Source organism: Meles meles, chromosome 2, assembly GCF_922984935.1.
Source record: "Meles meles chromosome 2, mMelMel3.1 paternal haplotype, whole genome shotgun sequence".
In the NCBI taxonomy this organism is placed as follows: domain Eukaryota; kingdom Metazoa; phylum Chordata; class Mammalia; order Carnivora; family Mustelidae; genus Meles; species Meles meles.
In genome coordinates, this window is record NC_060067.1 from 72703411 (window position 1) to 72727810 (window position 24400).

The 24400-nt window shown below is 37.2% G+C and overlaps 1 protein-coding gene across 1 annotated transcript in view; it reads left to right on the top strand.

The window, feature by feature from the left end:
- The window catches only part of MGAT4D (MGAT4 family member D), a 48720-nt gene that overhangs the window by 14080 nt on the left and 10240 nt on the right, over positions 1-24400 (top strand). The window contains exons 2-8 of the mRNA XM_045997399.1: positions 3007-3165; positions 5727-5864; positions 8775-8908; positions 11817-11863; positions 18087-18200; positions 20107-20182; positions 21517-21631. Of these exons, the coding sequence (XP_045853355.1) occupies positions 3007-3165; positions 5727-5864; positions 8775-8908; positions 11817-11863; positions 18087-18200; positions 20107-20182; positions 21517-21631 (783 nt within the window). The remainder of the gene's footprint in view (positions 1-3006; positions 3166-5726; positions 5865-8774; positions 8909-11816; positions 11864-18086; positions 18201-20106; positions 20183-21516; positions 21632-24400) is intronic.

Below are 24400 nucleotides of genomic sequence, written 5' to 3' on the forward strand. Positions count from 1 at the left end.
CTTTGGAAAACAGTGGGGAGATTCCTTAAGAAATTAAAAATAGAGCTACCCTATGACCCTGCCATTGCACTACTGGGTATTTACCCCAAAGATACTGATATAGTGAAAAGAAGGTCCATCTGTACCCCAATGTTCATAGCAACAATGGCCGCAGTCATCAAACTGTGGAAAGAACCATGATGCCCTTCAACAGACGAATGGATAAAGAAGATGTGGTCCATATACACACACAATGGAGCATTATGCCTCCATCAGAAAGGATGAATACCCAACTTTTGTAGCAACATGGACGGAACTGGAAGAGATTATGCTGAGTGAAATAAGTCAAGTAGAGAGAATTAAGTATCATATGGTTTCACTTACTTATGTAGCATAAGGAATAACACGGAGGACATTGGGAGATGGAGAGAATGAGTTGGGGGAAATTGGAGGTGGAGACAAACCATGAGAGACTGTGGACTCTGAGAAAGAAACTGAGGGTTTTGGAGGGGAAGGGGTGGGTTGGGTGAGCCTGGTGGTGAGTATTAAGGAGGGCATGTATTGTGTGGAGCACTAGGTGTGGTGCATAAACAATGAATCTTGGAAAACTGAAAAAAATAAAAAATTAAAAAAAACTACATCTTAACTAGCTTATTGTGGTGATTGTTTCATAACATATGCAAATATCAACTCATTGGCACACTGGAAACTAATATGTCAACCAAACGTCAATTAAAAAATAAGTAAATGAAACTCCACGAACCCCAAACCAAAACAACAACAAATATGTACTGTAGAGTGGTCTGCAAAATTTGCACATATTGTGAAGAAACATCAAATTTCATGACTGTGGGGGGCTATTTCAGATTATGCCTTCACCCATATCCCTTTTATTCAAATTTACCACAATTAGAGGGTTTTTTTTAGAAAAAAGGTTTAAGAAACACTAGTGTGTAGGGGAGTGTTTGGGCTCTTTAGCTTATCGGAAAGATCAGCAGAACCGGATTCCTCTTTTAACTTCTGAATTTTCCCCTGTTGTCCCTGAAATAATGAAGAGCTTTTGGGTTTGTAGCACCATGTTTTTGAAATTTTTGAAAACCTCCTTACCTTTCGCTCAGCACAGAATACCGGTCCCTGCTTCCCTTGACTTTTGAACTCACACTCCTCCCAACCCCCACCCCCAGAGTTCCCTCAGGCAGCACATTCTCCAGATTCCTCCTCTGACCTCCTGCTCTCCCCTCCCAAGCTGTCTGGATCCCATCCTCTGGGCACACTATGATCACTAGAAGTCAGGACTTGCTGCCTTGTTTTATCGTGTCCATATTTCCTTCATGGGGACATCTTTCATTTCATTCTCCTAGAAGGGCCATTTTCAACTGCCCACTTGGACTTTCTTTCAGAAGGGAAGAGAGTCATCTGAATGGTGAGATGGGTCATACCTGACTTCTGATGGCCACACCAGCAGGGAGGCAGAATGGCTTCCTTGAAAAGACAACTCGGGCCATCTCTGGGCTGTTTCGCTCATTAAAGTTCTTATGGAGGGCCAGCTCTCTCCACTTTTTCCTCCAAAATAGTAAGCACATATGGCAAGTCATCCCTTTTGTGGCTATGGCTTCACTGTGGTCCACTTGCTCTTTCAGTAATGGGCTGGGAATGAGTTAACTTGGGCAGGGAAATAGGACATCCCACTGCGCTTGGCAATATAGCCATTGTCAGATAGCCCCAGATAAAACTGACAGCTTCTGTTTGGGGCTAGTGTTATCTATGTATTCCTAATGAGTTAAAACCCAAGGAGAAGGAAATCTGTAACATCCGAAATATCACAGTGATTTAAATTACCAGTTAAATTAGTTCTACCAATTAGTCTATAAACTTCCGGGAGGCAAGACTACTATATCTTTTTTTGTTGTTGTACTTCCCTCGGCACAGAGTACTTGGCAGATAAAAGGTGCAGAATTATTTTATCTGTTAATTTTTTTCTGATTATAGAAGGAATGTAACATTCTAGAACAAAAGAATTCTGTAAAAATAGGAAATAAAAAGCGATCCAACAAACTAAAGATTATATATTAACAAAATATAAACTTGTATGCTCACTCTTTTTTACTATCTGTATATGTGTTGTTTTACCTGAAAGAGATGATTTTATACATAGTTTTGTTTTTAAAAAACAATTTTTTGCAACATTAAATGTTCTTCTCTAAGCTGATTTTCATAGCTGTATGGTACTACATTGGCAAATGAATAAAAAGTAGCCCTTTGATAAATAATATTTATCAGACATTTGTCAAGTGTTTTGTGTGTGTGTGTGTGTGTGTGCTTTGCCACATGGCTTATGTGCACTACTGTATCACTTCTTCCCAATTCTGGGACAGGGATTTTTATATATCCATTTGTACACGAAGGAACAGAGGCTAACAAACATAAAATAGCTTGTCCAAGGTCACACAAGTATTACGTGGTGAAACTGGGATTCAGTTACACTTGATTTAAAATGAGAGCCTCTGTAACTTTTAAAAGGATATTCTGTAATTTATTTAGCATATATCCATTGTTGAACATTTAGGCTGTTTCTGATTTTCTTATAGTGATTAGTAATGCTGCTGCCTACGTTAGACATCCTTAGAGCCAAATCTGGGTACATATTTTTGGTTTTGTTTTTCAAATAAATTCTTAAAAGTGAATTTTTGGTCTCAATTGGTTTTTCTCTCTAATTACAAATCTAGTATGTGCACAAAATGGAAAATTTGGAAAATATAAAAAAGCACAAAGTAATAAAGCAAAAACCATTTATAATAATTCCACCTTCCAGATAGTATTGTTTTAACATCTCACTCTTTCTCTAGCCTGTTCTTATGTCTATCATATACACACATTTATATATAAACTATGTACATGTATATGTACACAAATATATGTTATAGTTACATTGAAGTGTATATCTTACTTTTTTTGTTATATGTTATAGAAAATGGTATGATATCGTTGCTATGTATATAAATATATACACATATGTTTTCCTTGCAGGTAATCAATTAATTAATTGTAGAAACCATATTTTGGAGTTTAAGGAAAAAATGCTACGTTTAAAAAACAAAACTGAAAGAAATCGCCAAGAGCTGATCAAAGCCTTGGGTAAAATGAAGTATGAAATGACACAGAGAAAAACTATGTCCATAAACTTAGGTTTGTGTTGCTTTTGTTTTTACCTGTGGTGGTTTGTTTGTTGGTTTTGTGTTTTGTGTTTGGGAATTAAGATTTTGTGCCTTTCTGATTTTAGGATATTTCTCCCCAACAAATATAACTAAATTAGTACTTGTTCTTTTATTGTGAGACATAGAAAAATCAGGTAAGAGATATCACTGATATACTTCCTCTCCTCTGTAGCTCAGAAATGGTCTTACTGTGTTTTCCCTGTGACTTGCACCACCATCGTGACCCATGCACTAGATGGGCCAGAACCCTGAGTGTCCCTCCTGCCCCTCCCCGCCACCTCCTCTCGCATATGCCCATTTCAGTCAGTTCACAATCCTGACTATCTCACAAATCTGTCCACATTTTCCCGTCACCATCTCTGCTAGTCAAGCCTCCTTCATGCCTCATCTGAATGACTGCTAACATACTTCTCTGTTTTTCCTCTTTCCCCAGAATTGTCCCTGCCTATTTCCACTGTAACCAAAGGGAAGGTTCACTGTCCTGTGTATCATCCTGCAGGGGCTCCCATTTCTCCAGGATATAAGTCCAGGAAAGTCCTGCCTCTGTTTCCTCTTTTGTAGTCAGGTAGTCCTCACTCTTAATCCCTTGCAACCACCTGCAATCCCTTGCAATCCATTCTCTGTTCTTAGAGTTTTCCCTTTCCCAGGATACCATACGAATGGAATCATACAGTGTGCAATCCTTGGAGACTGACTTCTTTCACTTAGCAAAGATTCATCGAAGTTGTTATGGGACCAAATCTTTGTTGCCTTTATGTTGCTGAGTAAACTATGATTGGATGTATAGTGGATACAGTTGTTTATCCTTTTACCAATTGAAGAACAGTTAGGTGGTTTTCACTTTTTTGGTAATTATAAGTACATGTTGCTGTAAACATTCATATATAGGTTTTTTTTTATGAAGAGAATTTTCTTTAAAAATTTTTTTCTTAAAAGAAATTTCCTGGGGTGCCTGGATTGCTCAGTGGGTTAAGCCTCTGCCTTCAGCTTGGGTCATGATCCTAGGGTCCTGGGATGGAGCCCTGAATTGGGCTCTCTGCTCAGCGGGGAGCCTGCTTTCCCCTTTCTCTCTGCCTGCCTCTCTGCCTACTTGTGGTCTCTGTCAAATGAATAAATAAAATCTTTTAAAAAATTTTTCCTTGGGGCGCCTGGGTGACTCAGTGGGTTAAGCCTCTGCCTTCGGTTCAGGTCATGGTCCCAGGGTCCTGGGATCAAGCCCCACATCAGGCTCTTTGCTCAGCAGGGAGCCTGCTTCCTCCTCTCTCTCTGCCTGCCTCTCTGCCTACTTATGATCTGTGAAATAAATAAAATCTTTAAAAAAATTTTTTTTCCTTAAAAAATACATATATATTATCCTGAATACATATCAAATGGATATGTGATTTGGAAATGTTTTCTCCCAATCATGGCTAGTCTTTTCATTCTCCTTTCGGTGCCCTTCAGAAAGCAAACATTTTTAATTGTGAAGTTCAATCTATCAATTTTTCTTTTTATATAATGTTTTTGATGTTATCTTTAAGAACACTTTAGGGGCGCCTAGGTGGCTCAGTGGGTTAAAGCCTCTACCTTCGGCTCAGGTCATGATCCCAGGGTTCTGGGATTGAGCCCCACATTGGGCTCTCTGCTCGGCAGGAACCTGCTTCTTCCTCTTTCTCTGCCTGCCTCTCTACCTACTTGTGATCTCTGTCTATCAAATAAGTTAAAAAACAAACAAACAAAAACACTTTACCTTCTTCAGGGTCATGGAGATTTTCTTTTATGTGTTTTTTAATTTTATACTTTCAGATTTTAAATTTGGGTCTATGAAACTTTTGAATTGATTTATATAAATGGTGTGAAGTACTGGTCAGATTCAGTCTTTTTCATATGAATGTCCAAGTATTCTAGCACCATTTGTCAAAAGGGCTGTCCTTTCTGCATTGAATTGCCTTTGCACCTTTTCCAAAAATCAATTGATGATATTTATGTAGATCTGGATTTTCTATTCTGTTCCATCGTTCTATGTATCTTTTTTAATGTAATATCACTGTCTTGATTATGTATTATTGTTAATACATACTAATATATAATACAGTAATATTATGTAATACGAATTAAATAGCGTGTGAGCCTTCTAATTTTGTTCTTCTTTTTCAAAATTGTAGAGGTATATTCAAATGAATTGTATAAGTAGAATCATTAAATGTTAAGCTACAAAGCAACGTTTAGGATATAAACTGTAATGTGATATTAATCAAAATGTCAGGTCAGATCAATTATAGCATGTTTCAGTTACACTTCACTGAGAACTGACAGTTCTTTCAGTCTCTGGTTATGTAGCTCATAGTGCTAGACTTCGATACTACTTTTTAAATAAATGTGAATCAATAATATTTGAACTATATTTTGTAGCTGTATGATTTTAATAATTCACATTTAATTTTATGTCTTATATACTGAATATTAAATCTGTTTATCTCGTTATGAAAATTTGTACCAGAGAAAAATCCCTATGGTCATGTACTTAGAAACTCTATTTTTTCTTTCTTTCAGTTGAGAAGAAAATGAATACCTTGGGTAAGAGTGAAACAGCATCTAATACATTTGAAATCCTAAAGTTCTTTTTTCCTCATCTAAGGAAAGCAGGCAGAATTTATCCTGATGTAATCATTGGCAAAGAGAAAACAGGTGGTAAGCAAACTTAGAAAATAAAATATAGGTATTTTGATCTTTGAGGACATGCTTTTAAGTTTTGTTGTCGTTTGTTTTTTGTTTATAATTTTTTAAAGATTTTATTTAATTTGAGAGAGAGAATGAGAGAGAGAGAGAGAATGAGAGGGGGAAAGGCAGAGGGAGAAGCAGACCCCTTGCTGAGCAGGGAGCCTGATGCGGAGGTCCATGTGGAGCTTGATCCCAGGACTCCAGGATCATGACCTAAGCTGAAGGCAGTCACTCAACCAACTGAGCCATCCAGGTGTCCCTGTTTATTTAATTTTTAAAATAGGCTCCGTGCCCAATGTTGGACTTGAACTAAGAATCCTGAGATCAAGAGTTGAATGTTGTACCAGCTGAGCCAGGCAGGCGCCCCTTAAGCTTTTTTTGAACGCTTCTCTAATTATTATTGTGCTTGCTTTTAAGTTTTAAAATGTAATCCATTGATATAATGCTCTGCTATATAGGCCACCAGCCTATGTGGCATTAATTTGGACTGCCAGCAATCAGTATATGGCCTGGCACAAAAAAATAGTTCAACAGATATTTAGACTTGAATTCAAATTCAGTTTGAATAGGATGTTTTGAAACTAGGTCATTGTAAGTCACATCTACATTTGACTTATATTAAGCATCTGCTAAGTACCAGGCAATTCTCATCTCCCTTGGTTTTGATCAGTTCATTCTTATCTAGTTATCGTCCTATTTCCCTATCTTTCTGGTGACCAAGGTCAGCAAAAACTTTACAGAAGAGGTGATGTTTGAGCTGATCCTTAAAGCATGAATTTAACTTCAACAGGTATTAAAGAAGAGACAAAGCATTTAAGTTAGAAGCAGAGATTTTAGTGTGAGTCCCACAGACCTTGTTTATTCTAATGGGCCAGTCACTCTAGGCCAGCAGCTACAAATTGCATCACACTGGCCAAACCTGCTACTTGACAGTAAGATCTGGTTGGAGCCTCGTCAGTATTCATCTTACTCGTCTGTGGCTATTCTCGTGCTGCTGTGGCAGAACGGAGTAGTTGTGACCAAGACTGGATGGCCCAAGAGCCAAAGGTGTTTACTGTCTGGTGCCTTACCGAAGCAGCTTACTGACCTCTGTCTGATCTATGTGGTTCCTAGGAAATAAGTAGTATTGTTCCATAGCACATGCCTCTGCAAAGCCTGCTGTGCTGGGATGGGGGTGCCCGTGTGGCCTTTTGCATCTGAATTCTCCCTGGGTTCCGTAAACGGACTTACTGTGCTTGCTTTCTCTGTTTTCTCTCATTTCCTCATTTGACCCTCACAGCCCACTACAGTAAGACCTATGATTATCTCTATTTTACACCTAAGAAAATAGAGGTTTAGAGATATTAAGGTGCTTCCTGGGATCACACTTGAATCTTTAACTGCATCAGATTCCGTCTTGGGAGTATTTTGAATGTGGCATGTGTGTGTGTGCATAGACATGCATACATGTGTGTGAATATATGAAAAAGTGTGTGCTACCCCAATGCTATAGGTAACAGAGGGAGGAGAGGAAAGACATAGGGGAAAAACTCCAGTATACAGACACTATAAAATACAAGATACCAAGAACACTATAAGATATGAGATACCAAGAATAAATATAGCCTTAAATAAACATCAGCCAAGATAAGCAGAAGCTCATGCCAGAGAGTGAAAGGAAGGAGGGAGAGAAGTTTGTAATTGAGAAAAACTGCAGAACTCGTTTAGGCCTTTTGGGATGTTTAGGTAACCTAGTTAGCAGAATTGTGTTAAATCCTGGATAATTTTCTAATTCCCATCTATTTCCTGATTTCCATTCATGCTGTATATATTGATCTTCCTTTTGAGGCCCCTTTGGTGGATTTTCATAGGTTCTTGGGAGGATCAGTTTGCCTATAAATCTTCAATACCAAAGGTAATTTAAAAGGAGATTTTTTTTTCCTGGTAACTAAAAGATCATAGCACATAAAACGTTTGTAAATGCACTGAAGCCTGTAGCAAGGCCTACAAGGGAATCTGTGACCAGTCTTATTTGTCCTATATTCTGAGTATATCTCAAGTAATTTCTGCTCTCTACCCTCTATAACTGTTCTGAGCTTTCATTTCTTGCCCAGTGTACTGAAATAGCCTTGTAAACTGGCTAAAGTCAATCCATTCTTCATACCCTCTTCAGAGCTATGTACTAAAATGGATAACGTCATGCTCAACTCTTACTTAAAATCCGTTAGTGGATCTTCAGGTCATATAGGGTGAAGCTAGCTCCTTGCACAATAGACTGTATCTTTCAGATCAGTTTTTGCCACTTCCCCTCCTTTCCAGCAACCTCTACACACTTAGAGTCCCTATGAATAAGCCAGGTGATTAGCACAAGCTGATCGCTGCCTGCAGTGAACCCACCACCTCCTACCGACCACAACTAGCTTGTCACGTAAGTCCCTTCCCCAGTACGACTTTTCAGCCTGACAACTTCTTTGTGCAGTCCTCCCATGTCCTCAAGTAACTGGCTTCTACCAGGGGAATCGTGGCAGACAAGACATGGCCCTCATCCTCCTGCATGCAATAAACCATCGAGAAGATACTCGTATTCAGGAGAATATCGTTATGACCTGAAAATAAACAAAGATTTCTCAACAGGAATCAAAAAAACACTAACTTTATATAAAGGACAATCCACAGCTAATCCACAGCTAACAATCCACAGTTAATTGGCATTTGTTCAGGCAGAAAATGAACTTTGTGATAAAAATTAATAGTAGTTTGGGTAATTTTTATAACTTAGTTTTGGATACTACTTATGACCATACAACTAACCCAAATGCAGTAATAAGCATAGCTATTAATGATAAATTGTGGTTTTTCTCTATGGTTTGAAATGATGATTCCACGCTCCTCTGTCTGCAGTCTCTTTTGCACTGGGTATTTCCACTGTTAACAGAGGAAATCAGAGTTACTTGAAGCAAACACTGAATTCTGTTGTCTCCAGGATGACTCCTTCGGAAGAGAAGGACTCCGTGGTGATCGTTTCTGTTGCAGATGTACGTATGAAAAATAAGTGGTTCTCCTTGTGCCCAGCCTATGGTCTCCCAATACCCTTCCTCCCTGGTAATTGCTATATCGTTTTGGATTTTTTTTCCTGAAATTTAAAAAAGCTATGCATAGATGCCTTTGTTGGATAGCAGACAATGTATTTAATACCTGTTTGACACCCCTGAGAAGAAATTAAATATGTCAGTCTAAAAAGAAAATATAGTGGTTCCTTGTAGAGAAGTAAGATTGCATTGTTAAATATGTCACTAGGAGTCCTGCATACTATATAGTACAAAATTATATTTACAAACAGAACATTAAAATTGAAGCTATAGTAATAAAACCTGCTGGCCCAATAAAAGGTAGGTATATGAATCAAGAGATAATTTATGTTAACTCAAGTAATAATAACACCATGAATATGGAGGGACTCTTTTCTATAACTGAGGGATTATAAACCATTTTAATAGACATTATTTGTAACCTGCATTACATCCTTGTAAAGTAGGTAGAGCTATCCTGATTTTACAGTTGAAGAAACTGGAGTTACTTACAGAGTTACTTATAGAAAGTAAGTAACTTGTCCAGTAATTAATATAGCAGATTCGAATCTGTGTCTAATGGTTCCCAAATTTTCTATCTCGCCCTCTAATGCCATGTAAAATTTATATAAAGCACTGTATAAATACAACATAAAACCTTTTGGAGGAGGAGTTTGGGAACTTGTGTTAGATTTAGAATGTGTATATCCTTTGTATCAGAAATCTCAATTCTGGGAAGTTATCCTAAGGAGATAATCAGGCAAGAATTCCACAATAATAAAAATATGGCAGTAGGTACAGTGGTGGAGAACACATACTCTGAATCTAGATCACCAAGGTTCAGATACCAGCTCCTCCATTTCCTGGCTTGTGAACTTGAACAAGTTCACCCTTCTATCCTTCACTTTCTTTCTCTGCAAAATAGTGATGATAATATTACTTGTGTCATAGGGTTGTTTTGTCTGTTACATTAGCTATTATATTTAAAGTATTTAGAATGATGCATAGCACATAGTAAGTGTTCAGTAAGTAATTAATTATTTCAAGGATTTTCAGTGCATGATTGCTTTATAAAAGCATAATATTGGAAACCACCAGAAATGTCTATCAAAAAGAAGCTGACTAAATCCTTGTGTCTACATTGCAATATCCGCAATGCAATTGTAACCATGGAAAAAAGAACAAATATTTGTATTCACTGACGTAAAATGATGTCCATATCATGTTGTTGAGTGGGAAAAAAGTTGCAAAGCATCACACTTAACATGATATTATTTATGTAAAATGTGATAGATCGAAGAAAGGAGGTAAGAAAGATACAGATGAAATGTATTTAAAGAAAAAAAGAGAGAGGCTCTTGGAATAATGATCTCCAAAATATAGATGAAGGTTATCTCTGGATAGTAAGAGTAAAAGAGGGATCTTTGTTATCCTTTCTATATTTTCTTTATTTGAATTTTCTATAATAAACATGTCTTTGAATGCAGAGAAAAATTCAAAAAACAAAACATAGAAGGACTAAGAGGAAAATATAAATAAAAGATTAAATAGTCATTCTCACCAAGTTTAATTTCTTAATATTGAAAGCATATACATAATTTCCAAAATGCTTTGTCACATTTCTGTGTGTTACATATTATAATCTTTCTTTCTTTGCTGCTGACACAGTGTACATTGCCTAAAACGTTTAGACCAGTAATAAAATATTAGGGACAAATTTTATAATAGAATGTAGAATGCTTAAGAGCTTTAAGACGTTTAGTACTTTAGCTTAGTAACTATGTAACTAGTAAAGTACTATGTAACTTTAGTACTATGTTTAAAATATATAAAATAGGGGCGCCTGGGTGGCTTAGTGGGTTAAAGCCTCTGCCTTCAGCTCAGGTCATGATCTCAGTGTCCTGGGATCAAGCCCTGCATCGGACTCTCTGCTCGGCGGGGAGCCTTCTTCCCCCCACTCTCTGCCTGCCTCTCTGTCTACTTGTGATCTCTCTCTGTCAAATAAAATAAATAAATAAATAAAATATATAAAATATTTCAGTGTAGCAAATAGCTGGTGATTCAATTTATGGCTATCTTAAGAACTCTAAGTACTGTCAGAGGTATCTGCATCATGATGGGTATTTTAAAATAAGCGGTCTGACTATATACAGTTCAGAGTACTCAGATTTGACAATAGAAATGTCATTCAAAATTTTACAGAATTTTATATTAGGAATGCTTGGGGCCCTGAGGCAGTATTGTGTAATGCTAATCACTTTTGTAAAAAAAAAAAAAATCTGAGAATGTACTACCAAAAGCTATTTACAAATGAATCTTTCATCTAATCTAGCACAGAATTCGATAAAGAGTAGGCACACAAGGTTTGTTGATGTAAGAAAATTTGGGAATCAAGCTGAGTAATACCATCTGGAAAACTGTGGTATAATTTTTTTTATAGATTTTACTTATTTGACAGAGAGATCACAAGTAGGCAGAGAGGCAGGCAGAGAGAGAGGGGGAAGCAGGCTCCCCACTGAGCAGAGAACCCGATATGGGGCTCGATCCCAGGACCCTGAGATCATGACCTGAGCCGAAGGCAGAGGCTTTAACCCACTGAGCCACCCAGGCGCCCCTGCATACTAATTTTTAAGTGTAAATAATGTGTAGTCATATTTTGTACTGTGACAAAAGGAAGAATGAAATATTTTCAGTATTCAAATTGAGTATTTTAGACACGTGGGTATTTTAAATTCTTTTATAGACAGTGAAAAAACAAAAAATTCTTAGGAAGCAATGCCATTCCATGTCTAAACTAGACTAATGTGTAGCAACCATATAGTACCAAAACTATGAGGCGTGCTTAATTTCAGTGAAATATTTTTCTCATTTTTAGAGAGATGAAGATTATTTAAAATCTGTTGTTGACATGATTACAAAAAGGTAAGTAGTGTTTGATAAGTTTGAAAATAGCTGTTCTTTCATTTTTCTGTTTTATTTTTTCTGCCCAATTATATTATTGCATTAGTGATCATATTCATTGTGATGAGCGTAGCTGTATAGAAAGAACTACTTGGAACTACGGGTCATTCTAAGCTATGACAAAGTATAGCTTATAACTTTCCCCAATTTTGTAGGTTGTCTGCCTAACGAAATCCGGCTTGTGCGTGTTATCATTGTTGTGTCTATTCTCCATGAAATCTACCTCCCCTGAGAGCAGGCTACTAGGTTATTTTTTAAGCATTCTCTTGTCCTTAATGTACGAAGTCACATTCTCCGCTTCTGCTTATAATCTCCTGCTGGATGTAGCCTGGGAGAGGCCAGCACATAATGATGAACCAACATGAAGCTGTTTACCAAGCAAGATGCTGCGGAATGGACGCAGCCTTTCAGATCTTTATGTTCAAGTGGGTGATACAATCGGTAAAAAACAAATCACAGCCAGGAAGCTGGTGTTTCGTACTGGTGTAGAGAGGGCAGCATGAGAACACGTAGAGGGGGGAAGCCTTTCACTCTACCTGCAAGATGCAAAGAAACTGTTAAAGCAGATAAAAGGAGAAAGTGAATGCTTGGTAAATACAATTGCTTGAGAAGGCAGAAAGGCCAAAAAGGAACACACTAGGTTTGTGGAAATGGAAGTGTATTGTGGAGTGTGGGCGTTTGGGATTAAGGAAGGAGTATCAGTGGGAGCTCAGGTTGGCTGGGATAAGATCAGGAAGAGCTTGGGTAACACGCTGAACATTATGCACTTTGTGCTACAGACCAGGGTCGCAAACTCGGCCTTCAAGCAGAATCTGGCCATCAGACAAGTTTGGCTTCATCAGCAAGGTGTTTTGTTTTGTCTCCTTACCAGATACCTCAGGGGGGCGGGGGCGGGGGAGGAGCAAAGTTGTTTTCGTCAAAAAAATTCTAGCTAATAACTGCAGAATGAATGGAAGTAGAAAACCACCGTTTTGAAACAACTGGTTCAGGCATGTCCTTAAGGGACATGTGGACCCGGCCGTTACCAGGAAGGTGTGCCAGCCAGCCTCCAAACAGGAAACCCTTGGTCATTCAGATAGAGGGAATTCAGCAGAGAATTGGTCAAGAAAGTGTTGACAGAGGCTGAGAGAACAAAAGAGAAGAAAGGAAGTGGGAGAAGCATAAAGGGAGCTAGCGTTATAGCCTCCCAGCCCCCCAGCAGACGCTGGGCACCCCAGCCCCCTAGCAGACACTGGGCCGCCCCTGCTGCTGCACTGTGGAAAACGCCCCGATGGCAGCCCTGGCCTGCTGCCCGAGCTGGGCACTCTATCCACTACACGACCTCCTGCTGCTCCGTCCTGCTGCTGCTGGAGACTTCCCCCAACCCCAGAGTAGGAAGCAGAACCTCCTCTTTTACTGCCTTCTAATCCCTTGATACTGCCTCCCATGGGCAGAACCTACCTGGAAGCTGGCTAGCAGGGGGCCTGGGGTTGTGGCCTGCAGAGCCCCCGGCCCTGCAGCCCCAGCAGAGTGGAGTGTGAGAATGGGGCTGAGGCCAGATGCGCAACCCACAGGAAGGGCTCGGGTGCCCTCCCCTGAACCTCTGACCAGTCTCAGCATCACTGCCGCTAAGGCAGTCAGACATGCTGTGGCTTCTGTTGTGTGGCAAATGAAATCCACTGTGTAATAACTAGAGCAGATTATTGCCCACTGCCCTCCAAAATACAATATAACACAACACACAAGACAGAACAGCCTTCTTTTTTTTGTTGTTTTGTCTTTTGTTTTTTTCAGTTTCAGAGGTAGAATTTCATGAACCATCTGTTGCATCTAACACCCAGGGCTCAACCCATCATGTGGCCTCCTTAATCACCCAGTTACTCCACCCCCCTCCTCCCCCCTCCTCCCCTCCAGCAACCCTGTTTGTTTCCTCTGACTAGGACTCTCTTACAGTTTGTCTCCCTCTCTGTTTTCCTCTTATTTTATTTTTCCTTCTCTTTCCCTATATTCATCTTCTTTGTTCTTAAATTCCACATATGAGTGAAAGCATATATTTAAGACAGAACAACCTTTAGTGTAATCTGAAAGCCAGTGTAGAGTGGACACAGTGAACAGAGGAAGCAATCTGTCGTAACCACTAGGATGCAGAACATTCTATAGGACAGTTGACCCAGTTCTATGAAAAAAGATAGTTGAGGGAAAAAGAGAAGAACTGAAATGACTGGTGTGGATAATAAGTTTAAAAAAGAAGGAAGAAATAACTGGTTATAACTAGAGGACCTTGATACTCCCCGGAGCACCCCTCCCCACCCCCTGTCTTCATCCATTAGTTACTTGTTAGGGTATTGGGCTTATTTGAATATCAACTGACTATTACGTGATATTAAAATTCTTAGCCTTGTAAGGTGTGATAATGGCTTGAGGTTGTGTAAATAAATGTGCTTTTTTGATTTTGACACTGAAGATTGAAAGGGTGAGAACTGATTATCTAGGATTTGTTTTAAAATACTTCAACAAGAAAAAGGGGGCTGAATGGATGAAACAAGTGTGATTTAAAAAAAGTAATGGTTATTGAAATCAAGTGATCAGGGATTCATTATAGCCCCACTTTTGTGTCTGTGTGTGGTAATTTTCATAATAAAATTTAAAGATGTAAAGAACTGAATTGGGCTATTCTCAGCAAGCTCGACTGATGGGGAGAGATGTTGGTAGCACAGCGGCCTAAAGGAAAACTTGTGTTTGGCGGGGCGGGTCTGGTGATGGGAGCACCCGGACTGGCTTTATACCTGTGCTCATCGCTCATGGATGGGAAAGAGCTGATGAATAAAGTCTATGGGGGTTGGGGAGGGGGGAGTTGGATGCAAGGTACACATGGCAGGAGGTTTAGGGGAAAAAGATAGGAACGGTTGGGAGTAGGAAAAAATAATTTGAGAAAGGGTGAAATGAAAGCATTCCCTCCTTAAAGGATTTTCTTTTCTCTGTGAAAGAAAGATAGTATGTTGAGAATGAGTGATGTATTGGCAGTGAACTTGACCTTGAGGATGGTAGTGAAGCCTTGAAGTAGATGATGTGTGTGGAGGGAGATAGAACTGGTAGAGATTAACTAAAGCACCCTTGTATGTCTAATTTTACCCAAAAAAGATTCCCCAGGGAAAAAAGTCATCTCATACTTGAATCCTTAAAATGTTCTCATATTCAAGGATAGCCTCTCTTGGTTGCTTTATTCTGCATAATAAACCACTGTTTGAAGAAGACACATTAGCCTGAAATGACTTAAATCTATGCTAGTTTGGTGTCCTTATAAGGGAGTCTTAATAGAATCCGTTACAAGGAAGGCAGAGGTTTACAAACAATTTCTGGGGATATGGTTTGAAATCCTTTGAAGATGACTAAAAAATTACAATATGTGGTTACTTGAAGATCGCAAATAAAAATACTACTTGGTGTATAAAAACACTTATGTTTTGCTGTAAAATGTACAGTCAATGTCACTAACTAGAATTTTAGTTCGACTTAATGATCATGTGTACCAAAGAATGATGTCAGATGATTCAAAAAGAGATTCTCGTGATGATGAGAATGTTAATGTCAATACAGGGTAAAGAGTTGGAATAAAATTGTTTTATTTTTTGTGAGAATAGAATACAACTATAATTTAAAAATAGATCTTATAGAATATGCAATTTTAAATGAGATTGTATCTAAGTTAATGTAAACTCGTAGCTTTTCATTTCTACACATAAATTTTTATATATTTAATTTAGCCAAAACTCTTTGCTAGGTCTGCTCATTGGGGTTAATGAAAGATTGCTCTGTATTTTATTGGTCTTAAATTTGAGACTATAATTGTTAAAGGACCCAACTAATGTTATATATAACCTTATATGAAACTGTATATAACTATTACTTTATATAAAACTATGCAGCTATAAACTTTCCACTTTTTTATAATCACAAGGTAGAATCATTCATTTATAATGGCAACAATGTATACTTATACCATTTTCCCTAGTCACTGGCAGCTAGCAATTCTGGTATCATTATCTCAAGAACTTTTGATGCTATCCATAACCTAACAAGCTAGAAAAGATTTAAAGAATCCCAGAAAGGTGTTCCCACACAGGATTTCAAAGGTCTTGCTTAAGACAGAATGAGTAAAACTGAGCCTGGAATCTTTCTGTTTATTAGTAATGGGAAATTATACCATCAAGATAGAAATTACTTGTAACTTGACTTTTGTTGCCTTGGTACTTTGCCTGAAATTTTCTGGAGGATAAAATCTACTTATAAGCATCTGTAATCCAAACTTTTTGTGATTGTATATACTGCAACTTAATGTTATTTTCACTTGCCTCTGCTATTCTAAATTGTTATAAAAAGTTATGCAATTTCGCTTTTAAAAATGTAGATATTATGTTAGTAATTTTTACCCCAAACCAAATAGAAATCCTCATTCTTTTCTTCCATACCAATATTTTCTACTCCTCAAGGAACATACTAAAATGGATTTTTAAAAAACCTTTCTGGGACGCCTGGGTGGCTCAGTCGGTTAAGCAACTGCCTTCAGCTCAGGTCATGATCCCAGGGTTCTGGGATCGAGTACCGCATTGGACTCCCTGCTCAGCACGGGGTTCTGCCTCTCCTTCTGCCTAGTGCTTCCCCTGCTTGTGCTCTCTCTCTCTCTCTCTGACAAATAAATGAATAAAAAAAGTCTTTTAAAAAATAAAAAATAAAAAACCTTTCCTTTTGATATACTATAAAATCAGAAGAGCCAGTAAGCCTTTCAACCCCTGTACTCACCTATTTACACTCCCACCTAAAAAAATAAATAAGTAAACAAACAATAGCTCTTCCATTGATACATAGAGCCTGGGAAGAATCTATGTCTGTAGAAGAATTCTTTCCTTGCCCAGGTACGTATTGCTATTCCAGTTTTACAGATGAAGAAACTGAAGGTCAGAGAAAGTGAATGACTTGCTCAAAGTGTGTTAAGTGAAGGACGCAAAATTGGAGACCCTTTTCTGGGTCTCACATTCTCTCTAGCACTGCTAGAGGTCGCTGCTGCTACCCCATGCTCATCATACATACGTATTAGGAAACACCTGGAAACAATTTAAGGTGCAAATGAAAGGAATACAATTGTCCACATTCCAATGGCACATGAAGGCAAGAAGACCACATGTTTTGCTGTCTGTAAGTGAACTGAACAACAGAGTAACAGTAATCAGGCGCCCACAGATTCTGAAAGGAGCAGTGAGATGGTGAGGTGATGATAGGCGATATATGTAGTGATTTGTGGACCGAAGAGTCAGAATCAAGTTCGTACTTTATGGAATTATTTGCGGTTAATCCAGTGTGAAGACTCAAATTCAACCAGTGTTGTTGAGGGAGAGCTGTTATTTAACTGACACATGGTAACAGATTCATGCATAATAGAATTGTGCAAAGTGAGGACTACTTATTTTGCACATAACAGAGATTGTGCATATAAAACCCCATCTTGCTTTTTCACCTATTAGCATAAAACAAATATTTTCTTGAGACTTTAGCACTTCAATAAATAATGTAATGCCTAAATTTAAATCTCATTTAAAGTCAAGTCATGCTATCTATCTCTAAAGGAAAACCATTTAATGCTCTACCTGGTGTGTCCTATCTTTACCTTGACGGTACAAGATGTGTATTTTTTGTGAGCAACATTTCATGCATTTTAATAATATCCTAGTTGGTCTATAAATATTAACTTTAAAGATTCTGAAAAGCATACATAGTCATCCAATGAGTTGTGGACAAATCACACTCATTCAGCAGCCATGAGGCTATTCAATAGGATGCTTACTAAACTCAAAACTATGCACTTTAAGAAATCATCTAATGTTCTATGCTAACTCGTTAGTTTTATTATTTTGAATCTTTTAGAGTACATACCTGATTGTAAACTTGCAAAATTTTAAAGTGCCTATAATTTTTACAAAAGGAAATTAATTTTATATTGTATTTTTTAACTTTTTTAGGTTGCTTACTAATTTGTTAAAGAAATAGGCTAAAAAGTATTAGTTTCAAAATGTGGATATCATGTATCAACATGTGAAATAATTCAAATACAAATTTTATGTGGATATGCACAAAGACATTCTTTTTAAATATCTGTTATTTTGGTAAATCAAATATTAAGTTGCAAGCTTCCAATTACTTCTGTTTACAGATTCAAAAGGCAACTAAGGTCTGGATCATTAGAAATCATTTCAATACCTGCCTTTTTTTATCCAAACATATTACATGTCAAGCAGTCAACTGAGGACTCCGAAAGATCAGAGAGGTATGACATACTACCTTAAATAACCCCATCAGATGTAATGTGGGAACCGGCATCCGATAAACTGCATCTCAAACACAGCCAGCTCCTGTTAGCTTGCAAGAGCTGACTGTGTGCAGCTCTTCCCAGTCTGGGTCCAGCAGCGTCAAGTCGGTAGCATGAAATCAGCCGTGGTAGGAGCATTTACACCATGGAGATGGGCAAAACACAAACCGTGGTTCACCCTCACCCTACTCCCTGAAGAATCAGTTGTTAAAACATTTACCACCAGCACACCACTGAGTATCTGTGTTTCCGTTTTCAGCCAATAATTAGCAAGGGTGTAAGGAAGGGGGAAAGCCTGGGGTTATAAATTATTACAGGTACATTCTAGTTCCAGTTTTTTGTTTGCCTTAGGTCATTCTAGACATTAGTTTAGACTTTGTCTTCTTACCTTCCTCTGCTTTCCCTTGTGCATAATAAAATCTACAATATATATGTTGGGATAAGTCATTGTAAGAATAAAATATAGTATTTATGAAATGATTTTGAAAAAAAGGTCTATACATGTATAAAGGATCACTATCGTTTGATTATAAATGTCGTAGGTATTATAAGAAATTTAATGATTGGGCGCCTGGGTGGCTCAGTGGGTTAAAGCCTCTGCCTTCGGCTCAGGTCGTGATCCCAGAGTCCTGGGATCGAGCCCCACATCGGGCTCCCTGCTCAATGGGGAGCCTGCTTCCTCCTCTCTCTCTCTCTCTCTCTCTCTGCCTGCCTCTCCACCTACCTGAGATTTCTGTCTATCAAATAAATAAATAAAATCTTTAAAAAAAAAAAAAAAGAAATGTAATGATTTGGTTCCTCAAATTACTAAAGTAAAAAAAATGTCAGAATTCAGAAAAAAAGTCTGCTCCCAGAAAACTTATTAGCTCTGTTTTGTTTTACAGTAATAAATGGTATGTCAGAATCTGGAAATCTCTTAGGGATTTTCCTTTGTTTCGAATTAAGTAATCAGTTCTTAGAGTCATAAAGCTGGGTGATATTGTAGATCCTGTTTTTCCTTCTGCTCTTTATGTCTCCATCATCATTTCCTATTTTTTTTTTTTTTTAAACAATCTCTTTCTGCATTATCCCCCTTGTCTCCATTCCTCTGCCTTGGACTTACTTCAGGCCATCCATGATCTATTTGTTTTCCCTAAGTCTAGCCTAGCCTGGCCTCTCTTCCAGTTCATTCTCCATGTGTAGCCAGAATACCTTTTTCATAAGAGATCAGGTCCAAATTTTCCTTCCTGATCTCGTCTCTGCCCACCCCATCAGCAGCTTTTCCATCCTCTCTCAGTGCTCTGAATCTAAGGTGACACGCTTTCTCGTGCGTTTCATGTCTTGGCAATACTGGTCCTCCCGCTGAATGCCCGGCCTCCTTATCCACCCATCCCATCTTATTTTAGATCATCATTGCCAATGTCTCTGTAGAGCACTTACCTAATCGTTCTGATTTTATTACTTTTCTGTCTTTTCATACAGGATTATGAAACTCAGAAGGGCAGAACTGCAGTGTGTCTTGCTCTTTGTATGTTCAGGAAGTGGCCTAAACCTAGCTTAGTATTAAATTAGAATAGAGTTTCTTCTTATTTTTATTTGAACAAGACCTAAGACCAGAGATAATGTTAACTTTACTACACAGGTCAGAATTCAACCAAAACATAAAATAGGTAGATTATGCTTCTCCTAGTGTAGTGATGGCAGATAAGGTCCACTGAATAAAGATGGAAACATTTTAATACAACTTTTCAGTATAACATATTCAATTGCACTTACTGTATATAGTACTCTATGTTTATGCAAAGAGTAAAAATTGTTTTAATTACTGAAGTGTGCTTATAAATAAAAATTATATAATGATAACAGATTTTATTGCTGTCTTTAGTTGGCGTATCAAACAAGTATTGGATTTTTGTTTTTTGATGCTATATGCCCAACCCAAGGCCATGTATTATTTACAGGTAAGACCGTGGTGTGTGTGTGTCTATGTGTGTGTGTGTGTGTGTGTGTGTGTGTGTAATTTAAAGTGGAAGTATTATGTTCTCCTTCTCTCTTTTGATTCCTTCCTTTCCTCATCATGTTCCTCCACCTTACTTTGTATTCAGAAAATACTTAATATATTTAAGTTCCAAAAGGAAGTTTAAAGTTGATTTTATTTAAGTCTTCTTGCTGGATTTACTGTTAACAAAGGAAATTTTAGTTACCTGAAGCAAACTGTAAAGAAATTCTCAAATTAGGAAAAAAATAGAAATTATGCTCCTTACGTTTCTCTTCCCACAAATCTCTTACATTAGGCAGACGTATTTTGAGCACTTACAGTATGTCAGACAGTGTGTATGCTTACCATTGGTACCCTACATAGGCTCGCACTGTATGTTCAACCCAGTTCTACAGTGCCTTTCTGTATTTCTGAAATAAAGCAATTATATATAGATTGAATTCCCTAAATTCTAGTGTATTGTTAAATAATAGTGTTATGTTTCCCAGCAGTGAGTGTACGCCTTAATATATGTGACAATATGTTGTTGTAAGAAGAGTTTGTTAGAAAAATGCCCGAAGCAGGGTTCTCTCTTTTACTGGAAGAAAAAAAAAATCTTTTGATTCCTAGTTAGTGGAATGTAACAGAAACACGAGATCCAGCCAATGAATTCTTCCCAATTTACAACACTGCAGTTCTCTTTCGTGCTCTGGTCATATGCTTGAGGACTTTCACATTTTTCTGAATCATTTAGGAGGCTTTTTTAGTGCATAGATTAGAGTTGTATAATATATATAATATATATCAGATTTAAAAGAAAGGAAAGGAAAATTCTAGTTTTCCTTTCCCATTCTCTTAGGGAGAACTATTCTTGGGCTTATGTGCACCATCATTCTACCCAGCTGGTGGTGGATGAGAGTGCTGGTTCCCTTTTGTCATCTCTTGGGCAGCCGCCTTTCTGGCCATAGGACATGGCACTTGTCATCTCGAACATAAAGCTAGTTGGCCTTAAATTAGAAACGGAAGTATTTGTAAAGATGAAAATGGATTCAGGTAAGCCATTTTTTTTTCAGTGAGGATTTAGATTGAGTGTTCCATATTATTATTTAGGAAAGAAACCTATCATCTCTGGTCTCAGAATCTGAAAGTGAAAACTAACAGTAAAAACCCTCAGCAACTTGAACTAAAAATAAAATTAACCTCATAAAAACATTTTCTTCAGTGTATGCTGTTGAAAGTACTTTCAATTCTCAATCGAATGCAACTTATTCAATGGAAGTATCAAAGTTACTAATGACTTTTTGGTTTTTTTTCCAGCTAGAAGATGATATCATAGCTAAAAAGACATACTTTACAAAAATCGCAGATTTTGTACATAATATCACTTCAAAAAATTGGTTTTATATTGAGTTTTCAATTCTTGGATTCATAGGTAAACAATATATCTATTTTTAAGCACACAGTAATCTTAAAAGTTCTTAAGAACTTATCAGTTTGGGATGCCTGGGGGCTCCATTGACTAAGGGACTGCCTTCGGCTCAGGTCATGACCTTGGAGTCCTGGGATTGAGTTGTTCCGCGTTGGGCTCCCTGCTCAGTGAAGAGTCTGCTTCTCCCTCTGACCCCTCCCCCTTCTCATGCTCTCTTTCTCTCATTCTTTCTCTCAAATAAATAAATAAATAAAATCTTAAAAAACTTATCAGTTTGTTAATAAATGGAAAGGAATGGCATGATTTCTATAAAGATACTTTTTAAGATAAGATCAAATTCAAGTATCTGAATTTCAGAAAATTATTTTCAAACCAATTTTTTCCTAGATAGACAATATAAATTAGCAGGTTGACATATACATATATGTTATAAAAATGTAGGAAAGATTCCACTTGTTAAGTGTTTGCTGAGAGTCTGCAAGTTCAGTGACTAAGGTGTACTTCTCGATTTTACATAGAAAAATAGTTTCAGTTTACATAGAAACTCAAAGAATTAAAGTTCTAGAGAACGGAATTCTAACTTAGGACTCCTGTACTCTAAATTCCTTGTCACTTCCGGTATGCCAAAGCTGACCTACCTAGAAAAGTATAAAAATATATGAATCGGACCCACCACCGAGGAGTTCCTAAATTTGTGCCCATGATGTGATTTTTTAAAAAAATTCTTCGATGAATTTTCTTTTGCTTCCTTCCACTCTCTCTACTCTTCCTTCTCCACTTTTCCTTTTATTTGAACTTTGAGGTAGCAAGTCGAATGACCTTACTCATTTCATGGTGCACGTCATCGTTTCTTCATGCAGGAGCCTTCTCTTATTTTATTCTTTTGTTTTATGCCCAGTCCCGACTCCCATTTCCTCCCACCCCCCAACAGGTTTGTGCTCTACTGTGTCCAAAGAATACATATAAATATGCATGTATCCCTGTCAATACTTGGTGTTGATCATGTTTGTACCTGCTTAAAGTTTACAAAAACAGGTCATGTGATAAGCTTATTCATGTCCCTTACATTTTTGTCAAAACTAGATTTTAAAACTGCCAACATGTCGATTTATGCCCATTTAGTTTATTGTTCCTCCTGCTGTTGCATAAGCCCCACGTAATAATCCATTTGATATTCCAGCCTCAGAGTGGTTGACCTTGATTGCTTCTAACTCTCTGCTGCCACAAAGAAATGAAGTGGCATATCTGTCCCCGGGAGCAGAACCACGGAGGGTGAATGTAGCAGTGTCTCTAGTAGCCAGATTGTTTTGCAGATTGCCTGTACTGTTTATACCCCCCTAAACAGTGTGTAGGAAGGAGTTCCTGCTTCCCCATACGCTTGACAATATTTGATTCTTTCTGTTACTTTTTTTTTTTTTTTTTTGGCCACTGGGAGAAGTGTAAAGCATTTCTCTGACTGCTTGTAAAATCTATTATTCATATACATACTTGATCACCTTCTTTCCCATACTTTTTTGTTAAGTGTTATAGAATCCAATTTTAAGACCTTTTTGCTCAGCTTTGATTTAAATAAGAAGAAGAATTATAGGTAGCAGTAATACCTGATGAGCTTGAAGAGGAAGTAAGCTTATTGATACATTCTTTGTGAACTATAAATTCCTTTTTATCTTTTTCACCAAAGTCAGGTATGAGAAGGATAGAGAATATTCACATTCTGATCATAAGAGCACATTGAACAGGAGCACTATATATGTAAAAGGAAGTCTTATTTAAGCTTAAGTTTATAAGGGCTTTGTTTTCTGTTGTTATAATAGTAATAATTTTCTTACTCAATATTACCAAAACTATGAGTTTGCTAAGCAGAATTTTATAGCATACTGACAGCAGATAAGGAAAGCACAAATACTGAGTCAACTATTTCTATCATTAAATCACTTAGTCACCGTATATACTGGTGCTAAAAAAATTAAAATACAACTATACATTTCACTAAGTAACCCATACAGACTCAGCTCCTAGTGAAAAAAAACGAAGCATGCTCATATCCTACGAGCATGTTTATTAAATGGTTAGATGTTTTTTATACTATTTACTTTAAAGTGAAAATTTACCTGAATTTTATACCTTCAACTTCATTTTTAAATTAAATTAATTTTAAAATTAAAGATGTAGCATATTAGAAAAAGGTAATTGGACTAATATCATACTTTAAAATACAGCAAATCATGAACAATCACAAATGTGAAATAGAAATAAAATCCGTATAAAATATGCTCAAATACTGAAATAATACGGTACTCTAATCAAAATTAAGTGTTAAACATAAAAAAAATCTGGTAGATTGATAAGAGTTCTACAAAAGTCAGCTTGTAAATCAGTTTCTGTAAAATTAAGTAAAAGATTAAAGCTCCTATAGCTTTCATGTTATTTATATGTCTTTTATTATTATGTATATATCTTTCATTTGATTTAGAAAATTGATCTCATTGGTTATCAAAATTACCTAAGCGTATTCATTATACTAAACCTGCTTCACACTTCTTGCCCAGAAATGGTAATCATTAATACTTAAGCAGAGGTATTATTTTGTTTTATTATCCTTCAACTTCACTAATACTTCAGGCTGTATTTATTTTGAAGCAATATGATATATTTAATCTTTAATGATTTGGGGGATCTTTTCTCATGTTAATAGAGTGAACAACTATATAGTGTTATTTTATGATATATTGTTATTTGGATTTGTAAACACTCAAGAGTTATTTGGATTTG